Source organism: Cyprinus carpio, chromosome B12 (assembly GCF_018340385.1).
Source record: "Cyprinus carpio isolate SPL01 chromosome B12, ASM1834038v1, whole genome shotgun sequence".
Classification (NCBI taxonomy): Eukaryota; Metazoa; Chordata; class Actinopteri; order Cypriniformes; family Cyprinidae; genus Cyprinus; species Cyprinus carpio.
In genome coordinates this window covers 1,714,911-1,740,308 of record NC_056608.1, presented here as the reverse complement: position 1 = coordinate 1,740,308, position 25,398 = coordinate 1,714,911, and the positions used below count along the sequence as shown (strand labels likewise).

The following is a 25,398-nucleotide window of genomic DNA, read 5'->3' as shown; positions in this document are numbered from 1 at the left end:
TTTGCTGAAAGTCTGCACTTCAATTTCATCTTGATTGCTTTATTTTTAATTCTGTTCTGATGGCATACAGAGACAAAATTATGAAAACTGTGTCAGTGTCCAAATATATATGTGACGTAGCACCAAACAAAACCAAACTCAATTCGCTATATTATAATCAAAACAAAAAAAAACATTACATTGTACAAAACAAAAAAATCCACTTTTCTTTTATGCGAAAAATCATTAGGATATTAGGTCAAGATCATGTTCCATGAAGATATTTTGTGGATTTCCTACTTTAAATATATCTAAACTTAATTTTTTATTAGTAACATGCATTGCTAAGAACTTCATTTGGACAACTTTAAAGGTGATTTTCTCAATATTTAGATTTTTTTGCTCCCTCACATTCCAGATTTTCAAATATTATTCCCGGCCAAATATTGTCCTCCTAACAAACCATACATCAGTTATGTATAAATCTCAATTTCAAAAAATGACCCTTATGACTGGTTTTGTGCTCCAGGGTCACATATGGACCTAACTGTATGTGTGTATGTGTGTGTGTGTGTGTGTGTGTGTGTGTGTGTGTGTGTGTGTGTGTGTGTGTGTGTGTGTGTGTGTGTGTGTGTGTGTGTGTGTGTGTGTGTGTGTGTGTGTGTGTGTATATATATATATTTACAAAGTGTGTGTGTGTGTGTGTATATAGATATATACACAAAGGAAAGAGCTGCAATGTAATGTTGTGTCCATGAGAGGTCACTGTTAGATCATATTATTGAGACACCAAGGCAGAATTAACTTCACTGTCGATTTATTTATTGTTGGGAATACAATACAAGTTACATAAAAACCTTGAAAAAAACAACAACAAAAAAAACCTTTTCAGCATTTAGATCAACCCTTTGCGTTGACCTCTACAGATAGAAAAAAGTTCTGTATACCATTGCTTGTCATTTCTGTGATATTACCTGTATCATGTGATTTCTTCACAGGGGAAAACAAACTGAACTTATATACATCAGTTGATTTGTCATCAAAAATCTCTGAGCAGCTAAAAATGGCACATCAGTACAAATTTCCCGACAAACAAAATATTCATTTCAGGCCATATACTGGTCTTCCTTTAGTTTCAGATGATATAAAAAATATGAACAACAACAAAAACATCAAGAACAGAAGTGCAAAGGCATAGTACTGAAAACTCTTCAAATGAAAATATTCATACAGCACGATATACTAAACGATCCACAGTACGCACTGTATCGACAAAACATCAAGTTCTTAAATTCGGGTACATTCTGAACATCACTTAAAGCTACTAATCCTAATTAAAGCTTTCTATATATTTAGCGTACAGGACCATTCTAAATTTAAAGGCATTTAACAAAACATTAATTATATGTTATGCAAACTTCTGTAAATGCCATATGATGTTTTTCATATGTACAATACATACATTCATCTTTCATATTAGTTCATATTTTACGAAAAGACATTGACAAATAACAATGACAAAAGTGGAGAGAATATAACATGAATATGAGTTTACATCAATTTATTTTATTTTTTTGCTTCCACCATCAAAAAATGTGTAATTGTGACTTTTTATCTCAGAATTCAAACTTTCTTCTCACAACTGTGAGTTAATCTCACAATTTGGACGTTTCTTCTTAAAATTGCAAGATTATGTCTCACAATTTTGAGTTTAAACCATGCAATTCTGCATTTTATTCACAATTACTTCTTGCAATTCTTTATTTATCTGAATATGATAGAAACAAGCTTCCCTATTTTATATCCTCGATTAGCTTTGGATTGTGGTGTAATGTGTGATGGTTTATTCAAAAAAGAGAAATTATCAAATTGTACATGACAAAGAGAAAGTCTAGCAAGTTAAGTTAAAGATAACTTAACTTAAAGTTAAGATTTAGTCTTAAAGAGACAAGTTTACAACTATCATTACCAAGGCTTTAAAAACAGAAAGATAAAAAAAAAATCAATGAAAATCAGCTATGTTCTTTTCATTTGGGGCTGATCTGGACTGATTCAAATCAAGAAATGCAACAGTTTTCATTAAAATAATAAAAGAATAAAATGAAGCATCTCTCTAACAACTAATTTTTCAATTTCCAAAAAGTTCACAAAAACACACTTAAAAAAAAGAAAACAAAACAATACAAAAACCACAGAAAACCGCATGTTATAAAAAGAGAAGTCTTAATTATGATTTTACACTTGTAATTATCTCTGTGCTGAACCGCCACGTTTATGACACACTTGTGGGTATTTTTAACAATAAAAGTGGTGTATAATTGGGTTCAAGTGAAGCTGCCACAGAAAAGTACATCTAAGTAATTGGACGACTGAATGATTTTGCCATCTAATAAAAGCAAACTTTGAGACACTCCAGTCATGAGTGTTGAACATACATTCACAGCTGCTTGGAGAGGTGGGTCTGTGTTTATTGGGGGTGTGAATAATTAAGCACGTGCCAGTTGCATTCTGATGACCGCTTCTCTTTGCTTCGTGTCGTTCGCTATTGTTTGCGAGCTGAGCGTTTAAAGATGAAAGTCTCCAGAGCTGCAGAATATCTGACAGGCATCCAATTTATGTGAGAGAAGAGGATGAAAGTGGAAAAACACACAAACAGACAGAGAGACAGAGAGAGAGAGGGTTTAGGAGCGACAGCAGCCGACTCCCTTCATCTCCTTGTTAACATACTCCTGCAGCTGAAACTTTGGCTCGTTAGGCTCCTTCATCTCCCTGTGCTTCAGCTCCCTGAGAAACAGAGAGGGAGACATCAGTTTCCTCTCTAAACTCCGAGGGAATCCACTGAAACAACCTGCGCCTGCTCATAACTGTGTTTAATTGCACTTCATGCCTGGGCTGTTTAGCACAAGTTCAATGAAGCAATTACACGGTAACTGTGCAAGCACGCCCCAAAATCAACACTGGATACATATTACGAGTCAGTTGTGAATGATTCACATACATGCATTTGACAGATGCTTTTATCCAAACTGACTTTAATTGCATTCATGTTGTGCATTTTTATCAGTCCATGCATTTGGTGGCAATCGATCCCATCATCTTGGGATTTCCTAGCACCATGTTTGAGCTACAGCTTGATGTACCGGAAGGCATGTTTGTGAATAAGTCATAATTTAATAAGATAGCTAAACAGGATTACGCCTGCAGCAAAACAAAACGCCCCCAAGTGCAACATTAATTGGGTAGTAACTGATTACATGTACATCTGGATTACGTAATCAGCTTCCAAAAATCAAGTACTTGTGATTAGATTAGATTGCATTTTAAAATACTCGTAATCAGACTACAGTTGCAGCTACTTTTTTATGTATGCAATGGATTATGTTAAAAAAGTTCATTTTTTGTCATGTAATTTGGAATCAGTAACAGACTACAATTAATCTAGTAATCTACCCAGCACTAATTGCACCAGGCAAACAGTACTAGGTTTGTCAATAAGATGCAATTTAATAATCATTTACATAGAAAAGAGGTGTGTTTGCACTGAAACCGAATTTTTAAATAGCTCTACACAGTGATTAATTAGAGAGAGAGAAAGAAAATGCAATATACGGGCAAAAATGAACATTAAACATAATGCATATTCTAAGATGCTTCGGATAATAGTATTTGCTAAATGCATAAAAGTAAATGAATTTGTAGCTGGTATGAACTGGTTAAATTGAAAGAATAATCACTAAGATGCATCTTGAAATTTGTGCTCAAATACTGCATGGGAGAGTGGCACAAATGTATTAATGAATTCAGCCCTCTGTTTTCACCAACAGACACACAATGCTGCCGTGTGACCTAACAAACCAGAACATTCAGAGAACATGTGAGGAACACTCGTTTCCCGTTATCACCGTATCAACATATCAAATTTGTACGCTTTCCAAAGAAACTTTGAGTGGAGTTTGCCAGTGAAAACATGATAGAGTGCTGTGGGTGGTTGCTGTGTGGTTGCTAAGGCGTTTTGCATGTTTTTAGTGTTTTGCTATGCAGTTGCTAAGGTGTTTTGAGTGTTTTTAATGCATTGGTATGTGTTTGATATGGTGTTTTAGTGTGTTGCCAAAGTGCTGCTAGTGCTTTGCTATTGTGAATTAAGCATTTTTTAATGTGCTGCAGTGTGGTTGCGATGGTGTTTTAGAGTGTTTAGTTGGACATACATTGCAATTAATTACTAAGTAGCTGCTGTAGTATTTTAGTGTGTTGCTATGGGGTTTCTAAGGTGTTTTAATTGTTTTTAATGTGTTGCTTTGCAGTTGCTATATTCCTTCAGTGTGTTGCTATGCAGTTGCTAAAGTGTTCTGGGTGAAGGTGTTTTAAATGGTTTTTAATGCATTGCTATGCAGTTCCTATGGTGTTTTAGTGTGTTGCTATGCGGTTGCTAAGGTGTTTTAAGTTTTGTACGTATTTTTTTTTATTTACTATCTATTATATTATAGTGTTTCTATACTCCTCTTAAAAAATTCTCAGAGAAAATGTTTTAAAAGTTTTAATAATTTGCTCCTAGATTGCTACTATTCAGTTGCTATGGTGTTTCAGTGTGTTGCTATGCAGAAGCTATGGTGTTTCAGTGTGTTGCTATGCAGCTGCTAAAGTGTTCTGAGTAAATGTGTTCTTTGTGGTTTTTAATGCATCGCTATGTGGTTGCTATGGTGTTTCAGTGTGTTGCTATGCGGTTGCTATGGTGTTTCAGTGTGTTGCTATGCGGTTGCTATGGTGTTTTAGTGTGTTGATATGTGGTTGCTAAGGTGTTTCAATGTGTTGCTATGCAGTTGTGTTCTGAGTAAATGTGTTTTGTGTTATTTTAATGCATTACTATGTGGTTGCTATGGTGTTTTAGTGTGTTGCTATGCAGTTGCTAAAGTGTTCTGAGTAATTGTGTTCTGTGTAATTTTTAATGTGTTGCTCTGTGGTTGCTATGGTGTTTTAAGTGTTTAATATGTTACTAAGTGGTTGCTATGATGTTCCAGTGTGTTGCTGTGCAGTCGCTAAAGTGTTCTGAGCAAATGTCTTCTGTGTGGTTTTTAATGCATCGCTATGCGGTTGCTATGGTGTTTCAGTGTGTTGCAATGTGGTTGGACACAGAATGTCCTGATGTTAGAATTGTGTGTTCGTTTATTAGATATCTGGGCTAATTTGATCACTCTTTCAGCTGCCGATAAGAGAGCGTTTCTCTCAGCTCCATTTACAGTAGAACACGTTCCCAGGTTTAAATCCATTCTACAGATTCTCAGTGGGTAAAAAAGAACAGATTCTGTCTGAAAATGAATGACTTACTTGGCCACAGCAGTGAAGGCCAACTCCACATTCAGACCTGATACATCAAACAATACAATCAATTAAAAACAAAACTACCATAGATACAAAGAATAAATGCTCTTCTTCCTTCTTTATAACATACAGACACAAATTAACATTAAAAAATAATGCACATTGCATTTATAAACAGTGGGATCAATGCACATATGTGTGTTTTTGTGTCACATGTGCATAAATAATTTAAACGGTGCAACCTCTCAAAGACAATAATAGAGTCTAAATAAGGCCTGGAGAAGTTCCTGATAATTTCTTTACCCCCATGTCATCATGTCATTTCAAAAAGAAATTCAATTTTTGAGGAAAACATTCCAGGATTTTTCTGCATGTAGTGGACCTCAATTGGGATCAGCGGGTTGAAGGTCCAAATTGCAGTTTCAATACAGCTTCAAAGGGCTCTACATGATCCCAGCTGAGAAGTAATGGTCTTATCTAGTGAAACAGTCAGTCGTTTTCTAAAAAAAATAAACATTTATATACTTTTTAACCACAAATGCTCATCTTAGCTCGACCTCAAACATTACATAATCATACATGTGTGACATCGGCAGAAGAACTCACTGACCCAGTGCTTACAAAGCAAACATGCAAAGCAAGTCAAACCCCCTTTAGAAAAAAGAGGTAAAATGATGTTGGACGATTTTGAAATTGGAGGAGAAAATGTGATGCAGTTTTTCACCCTTTTTGAACCAGAGTACACAGACAAAGAACTAACCACGCATGACTTTTCCAGTGTTTATTACGCAATGCATGAAGTAGCACATGTGCATCACTGAGCTAGTGCAAGATGAGCATTTGTGGCTAAGAAGTATATACATTTTTATTTTTAAGAAAATGACCGATCCTGTACAACCCTTTGAAGCTGTATAGAAACTGCAGTTTGGACCTTCAACCCGTTGATCCCCACTGAGGTCTACTATATGGAGAAAAATCCTGGAATGATTTCCTCAAAAATCTTAATTTCTTTGCGAATTCTTTGAACATTCATTCTGGAAGTGAACTAATCCTTTAATTTAGTCTGTTACGTATTTGTAATTACTGTTTCCATTAATGAAAACTGCACATACAGTGATGTGTTCCCACTTAAAGATGCATTCAGACATTTCCCCTAGTTTTACACATAAAGATTAGTATTTAAAAAATGTATGATTACTATTAAAAAAACAACAACAAATAACTGCATACGTTTGTTTGTGTCACATATTTATTGTGCAACCTCTCAAAAACAATAAAAGAGGCTAAATAAGGTGAGCGATGTGCATTTATCTAGTCTGCAGTTGATTTGTAGTTACTGTTATAGGTTTCAAGTTACATTTTCCCCAAAAAAGGTTTTACTAATAAATAATTAAAAGTATGAGTGTGTTTGTGTGTGTTGACATTACAAACCTTGGCCAGTTTTTCACCCTCCTCTCTCTTCACAATCCTTTCATGTGTGGAGTCGGCCTGAAACATCAATCAATCGATCAATCAGTCAATCAATAAACAATGCATTATGCATTAGTCTTCAATGTTTTCTACATTAATGATGTATGAATTGATATGCATAAGGTTTCACATGACGTATATCTATAAGGTTCGTCAGGTTCACTGACCTTGTTACCCAGAAGCATGATCACTACGTTCTGCTGAGAGAACTCGTGAATCTCTGTGAGCCAGGCCTGTGAAAAGAAAACAACGTACAGCAATTGAACTGTAAATTTACAGGAAATGACCACAATCTCACATCCAGGATGTAAATTATTCTGTATCTGGTTTAGGGTCCCGATAAAGTTCACACTTGAATCACTGAGCGAGAAAGAAAACAGCAACATTTTCCAACACTGTATGAGAGGGCAGGTCATTTCAAGGAGTGTTTAATCAATAAATCGCTGGCAGTTTTGCTAGGGGTGAATCTGAAGTCACACTAAAAAAGAGCTAATAAGGAAAACCAGGAGAAATGGCATTCGGGAGCGGAGAGAGAGATTAAAAGAGAAAGATGGTGAGCGTGATGAAAAAAGCCCTACGGACACATGAAGCCTGACCTCAGGTTAATGAAAGCCGCCTGTTAATATTGAGAGCAGGGAATCATAGCAGTGATAAAATTCAGTGACACAACGAGTCAAACAGTAAGGGTTAGACACGGGTTAGACACGCATTCTGTCACATTGTTTAAGGACCAGTTTTCATTAACTCACTATTGACTACGTCTTCTGCCTCAGTAAACTCCTAATTTGCAGCTAGCTAGTAAGTTAGTAATGGGTTCGGATTAAGGGATTTAAAATATGGCCATGCAGTAGCCTTTAAGACATTAATATGCACTTTATACTGTAAGTAGGATACTAATAAACAGACATAGTAATATGCATGCTAATAAACAACTAGTTAACAGTGAAAACTGGTCCCCAAACTTAAGTGTTAGTGTTAATTCTAAACTATTTATGTGTTCACACGTAAACCGTCCTGCACTGTTCATGACGTAAAATAAACCTTAAACCAAGGGTTTGAAATTGTTTTTTGTCAGCCAAACCTTAAAGGGACAGTTCACCCAAAAATAAAAAATAAAAATACTATGGAAGTCAATGGGGACCATATCAAGGGTTTGGTTTTCAACATTCTTCAAAATATCTTATTTTATGTTCAGCAGAAGAAAGTCACACAGGTTTGGAATGGCATGAGGGTGAGTAAATGATGACAGAATTTTCATTGTTGGGTGAACTATAACTGAGGTACGGCCACATTACCAAAAAATTATAATAATAATAATAAAATAAATAAAAAGCATGCAACTTGATCATGAGCGAAATCTTTGTGGTGACGTTTTTTTTTTCTCCTCTCATGAAATTTCTGATCACGTGGATTCCTATAGGAGTAACTGGATTTCATTCGTGAAATTTTGCAGCTGTCTGTGTTCAAAATTGTGTTAATTTGTAACATAATGAATAACCATGGCAACTAGTTACAAACGGAACACTTGAACAAAGGAAACAGGAAACAAAGAGAAACATGCTAAAAGTGATTGAAACCGAAAATAAAACATCTCAAATAAACTGTGACAATTATTTATTTATTTTTAAATATTTTTTATTAGGTCATTTATTTTGATTGTTTGTATTTTTAGATATATATAGGGCTGCATATATATTATATACAGTACATCATTTGTCATATATTGTAGTTTGAACTGCAATATGAGTGATATTGCTTAACACAAATATAAACAAACATGTATGTCTTAAATTCATCACTTTCAAACATTCAAATCCTTGAGCTTTACTTTGGCAGAATATTGGTGAAATGCTGTAAATCAGTCAGAAGATATTAAGACGTATAATGTTGATATGTGAAACGATTTTGGACCACTGACTTTTTTGAATTCGAGGTGTCTCTAATCAATCTAAAAGGGTTAATTTTGTGATTACGGGTGTCTGTACATTCTCTTGTCCAGACTGGGATTTGTAAATTGCTTAAAATTACCAGGTTTGGCTTTGTTTTACTATTGATTTGGACTATAGTTTGCATTGCTTTGGCTGTCCTCTATACAGTAGGTCCCACCTTCTCGCACACCATAATTGGATTGGTTGATTATGCACAATGCATGCATACTACTTTTCAGTCATTTACAAGTACAATCATGATGGGAAAACAAAGCCGAAACCGGACATTTTAGGCAATTTAGAAATTCCAGCCAGGAAATACAGAGGACAATCATCTGATTGTTCATTATCATGCTTATTTCACAGCTCCGTTCCGAATAAATGAATGCAAAGACATGCACATCTCTTCTCACCACACCTTCAGCTCAGCAACAAGTGCTTTCAGGATTTATCACAGCATGGGCTTTTCGATAACATGCGTTTGCCTCAATGCATGCAGAAGACAAAGTGTGTTGTACAGTCTGTCTGTGTGAAATCTCTGCTGGATCCTCTGCTTTCGCATGTGCATCTCTTTGCCGTCGGTCTAAATGCGGCCGCACTCCCACGCTCTCATACCCTGACTCATCATCACAGACTCTGAAAATGGGTCGCTCTCTCCACGCCTCTGAAACTCACTCACTCTCATTTGCATCTAAAAAGCAGAACAGTGCTATTTAGCAATCTGTCATTAAAGCCTTGTACTATATCAGTGTGCATGTTTATTCCCCCCCGAGCCCGGAACAGGAGAACGAAAGAGAAAGAGCGGCATTTGAAGCCTCTGCTGTGTTTGTTTCATGTTCTGCTTCCAGGCTTTTTTGAAAGTACAATCAACACCAGTCCACCGATACGCTTCAATTCAATTCACAGGCACAAAAAAAACAAAATAAATCAAGAAATCAATATTAAAATCCTGAATAAAATTATTCTGACTAAAAGGCCACATTTCAAGAGCCCTCTGGCCAACAGTATCTCAGATTACAAACACAGCTCACTCGCATTCACAGGCAACCTGGACCTGGTAGTACATATATATTTAATGTACACTGCAAAAATTATTTTCTTCAGTATTTCTTGTCTTGATTTCCAGTATTTTTTATTAATTAAGATGCATGTACAGTGGTGGTGATCTTTTGCTGGAGTGAAATGCAAGTTTAAAATTTCTGAACATTCATTTTGCCATTACGAGTAATAATCCAGTGAGATTTTTGTTTGTACAGAACAGAACAAACTGAGACAGACTCATCTGATCATCATGAAGAAACAGAACAAACTGAGACAGACTCAATCCAGAAGAACTGTGGCAACGTCTCCAAGATGCTTCAAGACACCTACCTCAATGTTATTTATTTATTTATAGATTTACTTACTTGCTTTACTTTTTTAGTTACACCAGTCATTTAATGGCCTTCACGTCACCGAAGGTTTACCAGAGTTTTACCACAGAGCCTATAAAAATGCCATAAGTGAATCCTATCTGATGCAAAATTCAAAACATCATTGAATTAGAGGGTTAATATCATGTGAATCGACATTTATTCAAGCTAATTATTTCCAAACTCAAGCCAATTCAGCCACTATGTTGCGGTTAAAAAATAGTATTGAGGATTCTAGAATATATTTACTCATACTGACGTCGAGCTGCACTTCTTTAAAGGTATGTTTTAAAGGAAATTAACAGTTTCATCTCATATTAAATTATTTCCTGTGATAACCGGAAAACTGCAGTTTCTCACAGGAGAAGTGGTCAAGCCCTTAAAACCCCTGATAAATACACCCTCTGTAAAGTTCTATCAGGAAATATACTGCAAAAGGTTATAAACAAGCTGCTGTGCTCTGTGGCAGAAATAGCAACACAGATACAATTTAAAAACACATAAGTTTTGCTTAAAAAACGACTTTCCGAATAAACACTAAATTTCATCAAATGCTACAAACTACATTATCCTGACAAATCTGCAAGCAGTGCGAGACAAACGTGCTTTTGCTCAGGATAAAAATAGAATAAAAGTTTCCATTTGCTCTCCAGCTTTTTAAATAGATTTTTTTTCCAGGTCTTAGATAACATACAGATATGTAATCTTTTTGGCAACCACACAGCAGTGGTAAATGAATGCATGCATGGTTAATCCAGATGTTATTTTAAATTCCCAGAGTTAAAGGAATAGTTCACCCCCAGGCCAGTCAAGATGTAGATGAGTTTGTTTCGTAGCACTGCATCAGTGTCTCAGCAATGGATGCTCTGCAGTGAATGGGTGCCGTCACAACAGCTAGTCCAAACAGCTGATAAAAACATCACAATAATCCACAAGTAATCCACAGCACTCCAGTCCATCAGTTAACATCTGGAGAAGACAAAAGCTGTGTGTTTGTTAGAAACAAATCCATCAAGATTTTAACTTCAGACCGTTGCTTCTGACTAAATAATCCATGATAACATTTCTTCATGAGGAACGTGGCGTGAGGATATTTCCAGCAAATCAACAGTAAGGCTTTATCAGTTATTCAACAAATCTTAGAGATTCAGCTGTTTATGCTTCAGAGATATGGGTCATGCACATCTCATTTATTGTAGTATTATCCTGTATGTTCATTTCCTTACAAAAGCAAAGAAAGTGAAAAACAATGGTTCTTGCTGTGAACTGTAGTTGCCTTAGGTTTAAGCTGATGGTGGTAAAAATGTTTGGTCATGACTGAAGGTCGAGTCAAGAGCATCTCTCTGTTCTAGTGTGTGTTTGCTCTCAGTCCCGTTCACACAATAGTGCCGGAGCTCCAGAGCCAAATCAAACCTTCAAAACATCTGCCACGCTTCACCAGATCTGCCGCACACAGAGACTCAAAGTGTGCTTCACAGCTGGAATAAACACTCTAGAGATTAGATTTTTATTTATTTGTATGGAAACTATTTCTGATTCCATTCCATTTATTCTATTCTGTCCTACCAGCCAATATTAAAGCAATATTTAGGGTATTTTATTCTCATTTAGACCACTAGATGGCACAAAAAGTCACCACAGGATTTTCCTAAACATCCACATTTTCAGTTGCAAATGAACATTTAGCTAATCCTTCAACATGAGAATATATAGAAGCAACATAAAAATTAAATCTGCACTTATTTGATCTAATACTTCATGTTTTTCAAAATGTTATATATTTATTTAAGAAATGGGAATCAATAAAATTACAGAATATTTTTTAAAACAAAGATCTTGTTAATTTTCACATAATAATTAAAAAAATAATAAAATATAAAATAATAAAATATTTTTTATTACAGCTTTTATACTAAAGTACTTGTGATAAAAGTGAACTTGTTGAAGAAAAAATCATAACAATTGACATGATAATAAAGTTGGGTGTACACTATCATGTAATAAAATATCATATTATTGTTACTACTGTAAAGCCATACTAAATTATTATTATTATTATGCCCTTCAAGTAATGTAAGAAGCTTTCAGGATCTGTACTTTGAATAACTTTTTCTGTAATAAATTAATGACAATATATTCACTGAACAAAAATATATACAATATATTAAAAATAATATATATATATATATTTCAACATAAACTTTGCTGATTATAAGATATTATCAAAAACATATTACTTGAGCTAAAGTATTTGTAACAATAATCAAACGCTGAGTTAAAACTAAGCCTGTTGCTGTCAGAGAATAAAAAATAAAAGGTTATTGCAACTTTATTTTACAGAAACACAGAATTGTGAGATTTAAATTCAGAATTCTTTTTTTCTCAGAATTCCATCTTTTCTCTTTGAATTCTGTTTAAATTATTCCTTCTGCCACAGAATAAAAAATAAAGCTAATTGTGACTTTTTAATCTCACAATTCTGATATTTTTCTCTCAATAGCAAGTTAATATTTCACAATACTGACTTTTTTGCAAAAAACTTTTTCGAGTTAATATCTTGCAATTCAGACTTTTTTTTTTTCTCAGAACTGCAAGAAAAAAGCCTGAACTGTTAGATAAAAAAGTCACAATTGTGGAAATAAGGGCCATGGTGGAAAAACGCTTCTATAAATACACCCCCTCTCACTACCTCATACAATTATATGATTTTTAAACAAAACAAACCAATCCACTATCAGGATTTATTTTCCCATAAAATGTGTTGCTCCATCAAGTGTTCAATAAAACATTTCTCTCTCTCTCTCTTTTTTTTTTTTTTTGCTAAAAATATTCTAAATTTGGGCCCAGTTTTCTCTAATATTACATAAATCCACACAGCACAGCTATTAGAAATTGATGTTGAAATCCTCAAACACTGAGAGAGAGACTCCGCTCCAAACCATTTAATTGAAACGTAGCGCGTGGGTTTCAGAGCTGTGACAGATGAGGACGTGCATATCAGAAATCTAATGTAATGGAAAATGCAGACGCACTAAGCAAGAGTGATAAATGAGACTTATTTACCAAAACGTCCAATAAAACATGACGAGAATATAAATGGAGGAAAAAGAGGATGTGGCGAGAATGAGGAAAGCTTTTTCAACACAAGATGAAGGGAGAATAATGTGAAATTAATCAAAGTAAATGGTGATAAACACAACTGAGATATAGAGAAGAAGAAACAATTATGCAGAAGTAAATGGACTGGCATGACTGGAATTTAACTTTTATAGCAGGAGAAAGAAATGAAGAAGATAAATGGAGGAAGAAGACGTGAGCACCGTTCTCGGGCCAAAGACCTGTAGATACAGTCTGGTTTATTCATCTTATTTAGCGACACAGAAGGAAAGTAATGGAAGCAGTTTGTCAAACTATAAGTTACTCATGATTTGAAGTAGTCCAACTACAGTCAAGATACTGACAGAAAGTTACTTAAGAGGCCAAAATCAGAGCAGAATATATCAAATAGTGTTTCTGACTGAATGAATGTCTGTTAGGGTTAAATGAATGAATGAATGAATGAATGAATGAATGAATGAATGAATGAATCTACACTCTTAAAAATAAAGGTGCTTAACATTTTTGGTTCCACAAAGAACCATTCAGTCAAAGGTTCTTTAAAGAAACATCTCTTTCTTACATTTTTATAAACTGAAGAAACTTCGTTCACAACAAAGAAGCTTTTGTGAAACAGAAAGGTTCTTCAGATGTTAAAGGTTCTTCATGGAACCATTTAGACAAAAAAAGGGAGTTTTTTTAAGCGTGTATGTTACACAAAATACATCAAAATAAATCTACACTGTAAAAATAAGTGTAGACTGAAAATTTCAGGGTTATTTTAGTATCAATGAGATACTATTAGAGTTTAAATTAATATTTTGAGTTAGTTGTTATTAATTTGAATTAGTTTGAATATTTGAGTGTAAGTTTTAGTAATTTTGTGCTTTTTGTCATTTCTTGTTTTTTACCTATTTATGTATTACTTTTGCAAGCATGCATAGTTTTCCTTAAATTTTATTTCAGTTTTATTTATTTTAGTACATCAAGAAAATCTGAAAAAAAAAAGTATTTATAATTATTATTTCATTTAAAGTTTATTTTATTTCGAGTAACAACTTTTTATGGGTTTAGTTTTTGTTTTAATAACACTTAGTTTACAGTAAAAACAGCAACATCAAAATAAAATATAATCACAAGTGATGTGTCACACAAGGACTTCTGGTTATGTCCTTTTACTGTTTTTGACTGTAAATAGAGTAAAATCACATTTAATGTGACGATACACCATTTTTCACTATACACGGAATCTTACAGTTAACTAATTATAAACATGTTATTACTGTTGCAATTTTTACAGCTTTCTGTTACAAAATTACAAACATGTTTTATACTGTAGAACATAATTAGGTTTTAACTAAATATTTGCTAGAAAAAAAAGGAAAAAAATATTTTTACATAGAGATTCAATCAGTCAGATCACTCTGATCTACTAAATAGTTTCTATTCATGAGTTTGATTTAATATTGTGCATTTAAAAATAATGATTTACAATTTATACCTTGCACTGGCTCAAGAAAAAAAAATGCCTGCAGAATTAAGTGCCTATAAGCAAAAATGGCGCATTTCAGATCATGTAATTCCTGTCATTGATCAACAGCTTTTACTACTATTCACTACTATTAGTTACTATTAAAAACTATTTAATTATTTTTATTTTAGTTTTAGTCATTTTGTTTTAGTTCTTTCCTCCTTTAGTTCCTAGTATTAGTTACTTCATCTGACTTACTCAAAATTGAATAAGAATTAGCTCTAGCAATTAAGTGTATAATAATTATTAAATAAATATACAGATTTCACATTTGAGTGATTTTAACTTCTATTTTAGTTAACTAAAATTATATATATATTTTTTTTTTTTAGTTTTCCCTTACGATAGTAACACTGGCTGTTTTATACTATATGCGTGAGTTGTGATGGTCAGTTCATCTGTGAATCACTGAGCCAAGAATAAAGAGTAAGACTGCGTCTCACTGGTCTTCTCATCTACTGACTCGATTGACTTTTCCTTGCACCTCTGTGGCCACAATCATCTCTGCATGACACAGGAGTGATTCTGCTGGTGCGTTTGGCAGGCTGGTCTCTCCCACACGTGTCACACTCTCCACGACCTCCCATCTGCTCCGTTCCTCCCCGTCTCCCGCTTTTGTTCCCGCTCGCGCTGCACGATTTCTCACGCGGCTGAGGTCCAGGACTCAAGGTTTCCGCTGGGCCTCCTGATGCCTCATCGCAGTGTTTGGATCAGTGTTGTGTGCTGTATGTGAGCGGAGCGACAGTAATTTCCTCTCTCTGTTCAAAGCCGTATTCAATCATCTGCTCCAGCGTCAGTCCAGGGTTCCATTTCCTGCTCTCCTTCACTGCTAAAAGAAACCTCGCCAAACTGTGCTGTGTGACAATTGCATTTTCTCATGCAATGTCCTAATAAAACTAACATCTAAAAAAAAGTCTCTTCTGCTCACCAAGGCTACATTTATTTAATTAAAAATACAGTAAAAATCTGAAATGTTATTACAGTTTAAACTAACTGTTTTCTATGTGATTATCTGTTAAACTGTAATTTATTTCTGCTCCAGTCTTCAGTGTCACATGATCTTCAGAAATCATTCTAATATGATGATTTGCTGCTCAAGAAACTTTTCTGATTATTATCAATGTTGAAAACAGTTGTGCTGCACAATATTTTTGTGGAAACTGTGATGCATTTTATTTTTCAGGATTCTTTGATGAATAGAAAGTTCAAAAGAACACGTATTTATTTGAAATAAAAATATTTTTTTAACATTATCCATGAATAAAAGCATTGATTTCTTAAAAAAACATATATACATTGTCTAGGTGTGTCCTTTTAACTCTTACAAAAATACCATCTAACTTTTGCTGACAAAACATGTCAATCTGTAACACACCAAACTTTCCAACGTTAAAAAAAAAAATATATATATCTCAAAATATATAAATTACTTATCAAAATAACAGAAGAAAACATAACACATTGTTATTGCATTATTATCATTATCTTCTAGTAATACTTTTTTTAATCATCATATTTTCATCAACAACATTAACACTGACTGTCAGCATTATAAATTTTAGGCAAATCTTTTTTTTTGGACCATTGGCCAAATAATAATATAAATATCTTTCTCTCTCACTCTTACAGCTAATACTGTAGTTTATACTACAGTAATGTGGTTTCTGGCATGCTATTACATTATGAGCCATCTTATGCTCATGAATATCAAAGCGAGAGAAAACATCTCGGTTACGTACATATATATAACCCTCGTTCCCTATCAGTCAGTCACGTTCTATGTATGGGAAGCCGTAAAGTGGAAGAATACACATGTGGGATTACCTGAAGGGGAAACACTACACATGGGCACCAAGCCCAGCACAAGGGCTGATCGTTGGCATACACACAAGTGCCGGACCCGGAGTCTGGCGCTCCGCCACGCTTCACCGTCAAGGGTGCGGGAGGAACTTCAACAGGGTTCACTATGAGGGGAAGTGAACTGAGAAGCACTTAAGCGCACGTATCCGGTCCATAGAGGGGAATGGCGCAGCTCCGAAGTGAAAAGCTGAATGTGTGACTGCACGCGCTGTCCTTATATACCCGAGGTGTGCGATGCAAAGCTCGCACACCAACATTCATGGGCTTGTTTTGTTAACACACGAAGGTGATTGGGCTCTCCGGCGAGACCCCGGATTCATCAGTCACTGACGTAACGTCGAACACGACTGACTGTTTAGGGAACTTTCAAAACAACCTTCATCTCTCCAAAATGGCAAAACTCTACTTCACGCTGCTCACAAATTCAGGTTAGGAGGGAAAAGAGGATGAAAATAATCTACCATCAAACTCATTTGGTAGCCTTTCCCTCTCACAATCACACAATCCCATCCCCTGTTTTCAGATAATATGATATAATAACAATTTACGCTCTGGCAACTAATATATTGTTATGGTATAACCTTTGGACGAGACAGAATGAGGAGAAACAGTGAAATTGAGCAGCGCTGCTGTGGGTCTAACGGTTATTGTGTTTAATGGCTCTATCAAAGACTCGGCGCTACTGTAATCAGCCGCGTTCTTCAGCCACAACCGCTCGGCTGATTACGTGACATCTAAAAGAGCTGAACTGATTGCTAAAGTTAGTTTCATTCTCTGAAGAAAATTAGACTTCTCCATTACAACCTGGGCAAGAGCGAGCCAGGAGAATAAAACTAATTAAAACTTCTGAAGAAAACAGAAGTGAAGAAATGATTAAAAATATATGTATGCGAGATGAATTTCCGTATCAGTTACAAAATATTATTACTTACTTATAAGGCCCTTAATGGCTTAGCTCCTGCGTACCTAACTAGTCTTCTACCACGCTACAACCCATCACGCTCCTTAAGGTCACAAAACGCTGGAGTTTTGATAGTACCTAGGATAGCAAAGTCCACTAAAGGAGGTAGAGCTTTCTCGCATTTGGCTCCCAAACTCTGGAATAGCCTTCCTGATAATGTTCGGGGCTCAGACACACTCTCTCTGTTTAAATCTAGATTAAAAACACACACCTCTTTGGCCAAGCATTCAAATAATGCATCTCATAATCTTGGACTGCAGTTATATCTGATCAAATGTGCATTATTATTCTTTAGCTTGGGTTAAACGAATTAATTTTACTTGACTGGAACAGCAGCTACGCTAATTATGTCTCTATTTGTTTCTCTGTTTCTGCTGGATTTACATCCCGTGGTAACTAGGATTTACACAAGCTCCAGTCTGGATCCAGAACACCTGAGAAGAGATGATGCCAAACCCTCAGAGGACCTCAGATGATGCTAACCCAGAGACAACATACAGAACTACCACATTTTGCTATAAGTTTGATTGCATTATTGCTGTTAATAGTGTAAATCGTCTGTTTGTTTACGTCTTTTATTGATTTTTCTGAACATTTCTGCCGTATGCACATAAACTGACAGTCATCACTGATAAGCTACTACTAAATATTGTAGAAACTTAATTTTCTGTAAAGTTGCTTTGCAATGATTTGTATCGTAAAAAGCGCTATACAAATAAACTTGAATTGAATTGAATTGAATTGAATTGAATTCAGTCTACATTATAACCATATGAAATTTCAATCATAATCTGTGCTACTTTAATTATTAATAGTACTCCTATACAATATATACAGTATTACAAGTTTATTTATTAATCTGAAACTAACTAAATACTCGGGCAAAGCTTGTTTTATACACTGTGTTCAAACGTTTGGAGATGGTTTTGAAAGAAGTCTTTCAATTCTTTTATTTAATCAGCAGCATTTTTTTAATCAAAAATACAGAGAAAAAAGAAAACTATTTTCTATGTGAATATATTATCAAATGTAATTTGATCAAAGCTGTATTTTCAGCATCATTACTGCAGTCCTCAGTGTCACATGATCTTCAGAAATCATTCTAATATGATGATTTGCTGCTCAAAAAAGTTGTGCTGCTGAATATTTGTGTGGAAACTGTGAGAAATATTTATTTTTCAGGATTCTTTGATAAATTGAAAGTTCATTTATTTAAAATAGAAATATTTTGTAACTTTATAGATGCCCTTACTTTCACTTTTGATCAATTTAATGCATCGCTGATGAATAAAATAATGACTTTCTTTCAAAACTGACCCCAAACTTTCGAAAGGCAGTGTATATCTTGTGATTCAGTCGACATCCTCAACCCAAGCCAATAAAAACTCACCTTCTCATCAGGGTTAACATCCCACAGCCAATCACACTATTCAGACTAACCCAGTATTTGGGGTTAATTATGAGCAGCAAGAGGAAACAGGAAAGAGAAAACAAATGGGCCATTTCCATGCCAGGCCCATAGCTCTTCTCCCTCAATACTGCCGCTGTTCTCTTATCCATATTAATGCGAGCGTCTGCGGCTCTTACAAGCCACTCCACTCCGCTTCGCAATAAAGGAGCCAGAGAGAAGCATTGATTTTCTTTTTTAAATTGCAAACAACGAAAAGCACAACAAATGGGACAATTTTGGCCTGCCCGTGGGGTTTGGAGCCAGAAAAATGAGGTTATGTTTACAGATTGAGAAGTGTAGATGTGGAGCTCCAGCAGGCTCATTAAAGACCTGGAACAAACTCTATGCATAATTGCATTTGCATTTCACCTCAGCGGCCACGTCAAGCACAGTGAAGTTTATGGAAATTATGAGAAAGTTAAACACAAAATTGAACAGTGAGGAAATTTAAAGCTTTAATTTATATATAAATGAAAATCTGTTCATAAAAATACACATCAGAGAGTCAGAAAACTGGTCACACAATTGCAACAAACTGATATTAAATTGTGTGTGTGTGTGTGTGTGTGTGTGTGTGTGTGTGTGTGTGTGTGTGTGTGTGTGTGTGTGTGTGTGTGTGTGTGTGTGTGTGTGTGTGTGTGTGTGTGTGTGCGTGTGTGAAATTAAAATTATGTTCCAGATTTCTGAATTTTATTGTGTTGTTACTGAATTTTAATTTAATTTAATTTAATTTAATTTAATTTAATTTAATTTAATTTAATTTAATTTAATTTAATTTAATTTAATTTAATTTAATTTTATAAAAAACTATCACACAATTATTATCAACTATTATAACTAATACTTATAAATATTAAATTACTATTTAAATATTAATATAACTGCAACAAAACATAGTTTATATAATCTATCATTAAATATAAAAAATAGATAAAAATTTAAAGCTGCAAAAAATAAAACTTTACATTTTCCACATTTTTACAGGTTCTGCAAAATACTCTTTGGATATAAAAATAAAAGTGTATTAACAATATAACAAAGAAAACTGGTCACAAAATTAACTGATTTATGAATGACATACTACATATTAATGTATTTATTAATTTATGGCAAAAATACATTAATATGTAGTCCCATACTGCAATGCACTACAAGTGAAAAAGTGATTCTAAAAAAATTCAATATCAAAAAGTTTGCAGAAAAATATTTATATCTCCTTTTAAATGAACATTTGTGTATTTTATGCGGTATGATTGTGTAACCAAGCATTTTCTAGAGTTCATCTGAACTCAAATGACAAACAAAACATGCAATCTCACATGAACACACTTTCAAAGACAAGCGTTTAATTCAGTCTATAAGCATCAGGAGATCAGAGAGAAATATTACAGGTAGTTGTTTAATCTGTCAACCAGCAGAAATACCATCAGTGATCGAGCCCGATACGGATCAATCTAACAGCAGAAATAAAGGCGACAGCAGCAGTCAGTGTATGTCTTTGTAAGACTGCGAGTTCTGCGTCTCTGTGTGAATGAATGGTGCAGTTTCGTCAGATACACAAACTCAAAGTCACGTAATGCTCGGCGTCTCAATACATGAGGACATGAACACATCAGCTTGATCTTCAGAGTCCCTTCTCCAGCTCTACACCGCTTACTCGGAGTATAAAAGATCCTCAAACACTGACTGAAACTGAAAATAAACCCGAAAGACCTTTCCGACAACCCATCAAAATAAAAGTCTGGTCTAACTTGAAGAAATTATGACATAAACAAAAAAATAATTCTCAATAAAAAACAATTAACAACAAAAACCAAGAAATATAATAAACCAAATATAAATATATACAACAATTTAATTCATAAACTTATATCAAAAAAAAAATAATAAAAATACAATAATAATAATAATTGTAATAATAATAATAAAATAATAATAAAAATACAATGTTTTGTTGTAAGTTAATTATATTTTCAGTTGATTACATTTTAAAAGATTAATTCAATTGTTAAAATGTATTCATTATTTTAATTAAACTCCATTTTTAGGATAAACTTGTATTAAATCATAAATCACAGAATCCAGAAAAAAATCAAATGGGAAAAAAATGATTTCATGGGGCCCTAAAATAAAAGGTAACTACTCGTGGAGTTTAACTGTAAACAAAAAAGTTTTGTTTATATTTATTCTCAAGGTCTAACAAACAGTAATTAATGCTAAATGAATATCACACGATATTAAAAGAAATATTGTGATAAAAAGTTCAGAAATGTTATAATTAAATGCAAAGAAATGTGAGATATTGAAGTAGTGAGAAAATATTTTTTTTACAGTGTGTGAGATAATTATAACACAGCAGACTGACAGTTTCATCTCAGTTCCACTGAGATCAGTGTTTTAAATAACACAGCTAAACAAAGATTGTTTCATTCAGAGAGAATTGTTTGTTCTTTTCTATATCTGGAGCACTGAGTCTCTCTGAATCCCCCGGCGGTAAACAGAGAAGATCGAGGAGTAACGTGAGCGTGCAGTCATACGAATACACAGTGGAAACAGATGAATGACGACCTTCAAAACGGATTATAATCAGAGCAGGTCCAAATGACTCTCGGGCTCGTGTTTGACTGATCTCAACGCTCAGCTGAGAATGAAGCATCGCTGCTGTTTGGCTCATTCACGCATGCAAAAATATCTTCAGGATAAAGCTTTCTTGAGTGATGCAGTGCCATCATGCCGTCATTTTCCAGTGATTAGTCACAAGAAGTTTACGGTTCAGGTGATTGACTCAAAAACTTCAGTGGTTCCCGTCTGTGAGTATAAATGTGTCAGTCATCCCACTGAGATGATCTAACGGATGCCTCATACAAGCAGATCTGCTTTGTTGGGACACTTGAAGTCAGGATGAAATGAAAACTTATGTTTTTTTGTTAATGCATGCTATTGATCCTATTGTGCATATGGTTCGTTTTTTTTAACCTTATTATTTTTAATCAAGATATTACATCAATCATATCATAAACTTACTAATTTTGTAAAAATACTATGGTAAGTTCTCTATACAGTGATACTCTACACTATATGGTGAAAACTGTAGTAGATATAATTCATGTACTGTAATTAACAGACAAATACTGTTAAATGTACAGTTTTTGGAAGTCTTTTTTTTCATTTAAATAGCTATGTTTTATCTTAGTTTTTCTTATCGTATATGTATATATGTTAGTTTCGAACATTAATGTAAAATTCATTTTTATTGCATTATTTTAATGTCATGATTGTGTTTTATATTTTTGTGTTATGACACCGTGCACCTTCTATATATTATTTTCATCAGCTTTGTTTTTTAACTTTTTTATTTTATTTTTTTTACTGTAAAGTTTAATCTATAAAATGCCAATTTATTATAAAAAATATATACCATATTTTTCATGGTAATGTTTTTTTTTTTACAGTGTATAGTAACAAATCTTATCTTCTTTCTACATACGGTACTACAGTATTTCAGTATTTTAACTTCATCTTTAAATGAATCTGGACAAAAATGGCATATTCAGATACACTGTAAGAAAAAAAAAAAAGACATTTCTACAAACCTTTAAACACAATGCAATGCATAATTCAAAACACCTGTGAGAAATCAGTGCTAAAAAAAGTCCTCCACATTGATACAATACATTGGCCTGTATTTTTATGGACTTTTTTACTCTGTTCATCTTAGAGTAAAACATTGTCAAATCCACAGGATGCCAGAATACTTGCATTTCAATGTGACAGTGCGGTTTTATAAATATTTGATTATTTCAGCTCTGCTGTGTGTCAGTCAAAGGACGTGTGTTCTTCAGTTGGCCAAACACTTCTAAAGATGTCAGAAAGTGTGTCTGTTTCCTCCAGAGTCCCAAAGCCCTGCACTTCTTGACGTTTGTACTGCTGAGAAGCGCTTCTACTGGTCACAGCAATGAAACGGGAGAAAACTCAATGTACCTGCATATCATTTCAAGAGTGTTGAATCAGAGTCAACATCTGCTGCAGCTGGATTTCTGCCGTCCTGTACTGTTACAAACCCAGAAACGGTGAATGTTTGGATGGTTTAGCATCCTGCTGGCAGATACAAAATAAAGAAAATAAATCTTCAAATTGGAGGTTTACAATATAAAACAGACTCTTTTATTGGTTTCTTTGTTCTCTCCTGTGTAGCTTCAATTCTGGTTCACATGATATTTGTTGCTTTTTATCCTCTTAGCTTTTAAAACTTTTTATTTGTATTCTAAGTACATTTGAATGTTGCAGTTGGGAACCAGTGAGCCATAACAACTAGATATAACACATAAAACAGATGCAAAACAAGCAGTTTTTCCCCAGTGATTGAGAAACAGAAGAACTCTCCGGCATGAATCACTGTGATTGGACATATGTGAACACTGGTTTTGGTTTCAGACATAAAGCCTCTAAATGATCAACACGATCAAAGCTTTGCTGTTAAACCTGTCGCACACAATCTACTCCATGCCTTCTGTCTCTGATTGAAAGATTAGTTAATCAAGTAAAAGGTCTTTTAGTGTAATTGTACAAATGTCCTTCTTCAGCTGGTGCTTCACGTGTCTTTTCTTCTTTCAAATCTTGAGTGATTTTGATCTAGTAAAGGTCAGAATAACTGCAGTAATATCTCCAGATGAACTCTTACTGGACTGAAGCAGCTCAGCTTTACTTGATTCTCCATCAATCATGTTTTAGAGTCTCAAATCTGATCATCAGGATCTTTTGAGGAGCGTTTGTTTCCAGAAGCTTTACTTTCACTGTTCCTCAGCGGAGGAATGATCTTCACAAGCCTCCAGAACATCTCACATCTTCTGAGGAGCCTTTATTTCTTCATCTGTCAATCACTGCATTATATGTTTGGATCATTTCCATCTCATCTTACTATGATATATTATTGTAGATATAGAATAACGAATGATACTTATATAATTTTCTGTAAATATCTGCTATATTTTTACAAAGAGCCCATTGATTTACATAACAAACATCATAATTTCATAATTCTTTGGCCATATAAATATCAGGAGGCTTAACAAACAGCTCATTTTGTAGTTTTTCTGACTATTATTTCACATGCCAGGCTTCACAGGGTTAATATTGAACAAGGTAGTGAAACCTCCCCTGAAGAATGAAACATAGCAACTGTCTCTATTGATTTAGTTCTCTGTGGTTTCTCCTTAAGCCCCTCATGAAAAATGCATTGACTAACCAAGACGCCAACATTGAGCTCGGCCTTAACTGCTTTCAGGTATTTTCAGGTAACACTGATCTGCTTGTAATGCATGAGCATGAATGTGCAAAAGAGTTCGTCAAATCATCGACAAAGTAATGGGACCTTCCTAACATTACCATCACCATTTGCACGCTTAATATCATATATCTTCCCCTCAGGGTTTTCATATGTGATGGCAGTGGATGAGAAGAAATAAAGTCTGGTAATGTGTCTCCATAGCTGGAAACATTAAATGAGTTTTGAAGGCAGTAACTGACTCGCAGTATAGACTTTCTTTCATTTTATCACTGAAAATAAACCTGAAAGTTTGCAAGAGTGCAGAAAACCTCAAAAAGCATCATCACAGAGATGACGACAGTTTCAAATCTCTCAGGCGAAGCATTAGGTTTCCTTCGACCTCTTGCTAAAAGGGTCAGAGCACACTCAGTGAAATCTGCCCTTCACAGACGTCTGCAGTGATTGTAAGAAATACAGCAGCTCGTCAAAGAGGCTTCAGGATGAAACACGTTCAAATAATGTTTGATATCGGTGGGAATTGCGTCTCATCTTTCATTTCAGCCCATAGAGGAAATTAAAAGATTTAGCATGTGATCTTTGGCTCGAGGGTGTGCGGGAGTGTAAGTGCATCTTCAAAGGGACTGTCAGCTTCAGTAATGGTCGGAAATAATGGACATAATGCAGACGTCCTCAAAGAGTCAGGCTCTTATCCTTCCGGATGACTCCTGGATGGAGTGAAAATGGCTGAAAGGTGTTGTCTAGTAATTCCTACTACATACTATACAAAGATTTCAAAGGGGTTTTTGCAGAAGTGCTATAGAAGAACCATTTTTTTGGGTCCCCAAAGAACCTTTCAGTGGATTTATTTCATGCAAACACACAGCTTTTGTCTTCTCCAGATGTTAACTGATGGACTGGAGTGCTGTGGATTACTTGTGGAGTATTGTGATGTTTTTATCAGCTGTTTGGACTCTCACTGGATCAATGCCAGTAAAGAACCTCAATTTCTTAGAGTACCTACATCACACACTGCATGCATGAATCTACATAGAGTTTGAACCATCACACAAGTGTCTGACCACAGACTGTTCTTCATTACCCATCCTATAAAGCTCCACAAAGAGCCATT

General features: G+C 34.6%; 1 protein-coding gene and 1 long non-coding RNA gene across 2 annotated transcripts in view; both read right to left on the bottom strand.

Annotated features, from left to right (window-relative positions):
- Positions 1 to 2,226: 2,226 nt before the first annotated feature.
- LOC122139126 lies at positions 2,227 to 5,349 on the bottom strand. Its single transcript, XR_006155998.1, has 2 exons — positions 5,302 to 5,349; positions 2,227 to 2,763 (listed from the first exon to the last, which is right to left on the bottom strand). It is a non-coding gene; the product is annotated as an uncharacterized LOC122139126 (long non-coding RNA).
- A 1,278-nt stretch (positions 5,350 to 6,627) lies between these two features.
- LOC109061517 (ras-related protein Rab-26) overlaps positions 6,628 to 25,398 on the bottom strand; it is a 74,163-nt gene continuing 55,392 nt past the window's right edge. The window contains exons 6-7 of the mRNA XM_042734922.1: positions 6,933 to 6,998; positions 6,628 to 6,783 (exon numbers count right to left, since the gene is read on the bottom strand). Coding sequence (XP_042590856.1) covers positions 6,649 to 6,783; positions 6,933 to 6,998 — 201 coding nt within the window. The 3' untranslated portion in view covers positions 6,628 to 6,648. The remainder of the gene's footprint in view (positions 6,784 to 6,932; positions 6,999 to 25,398) is intronic.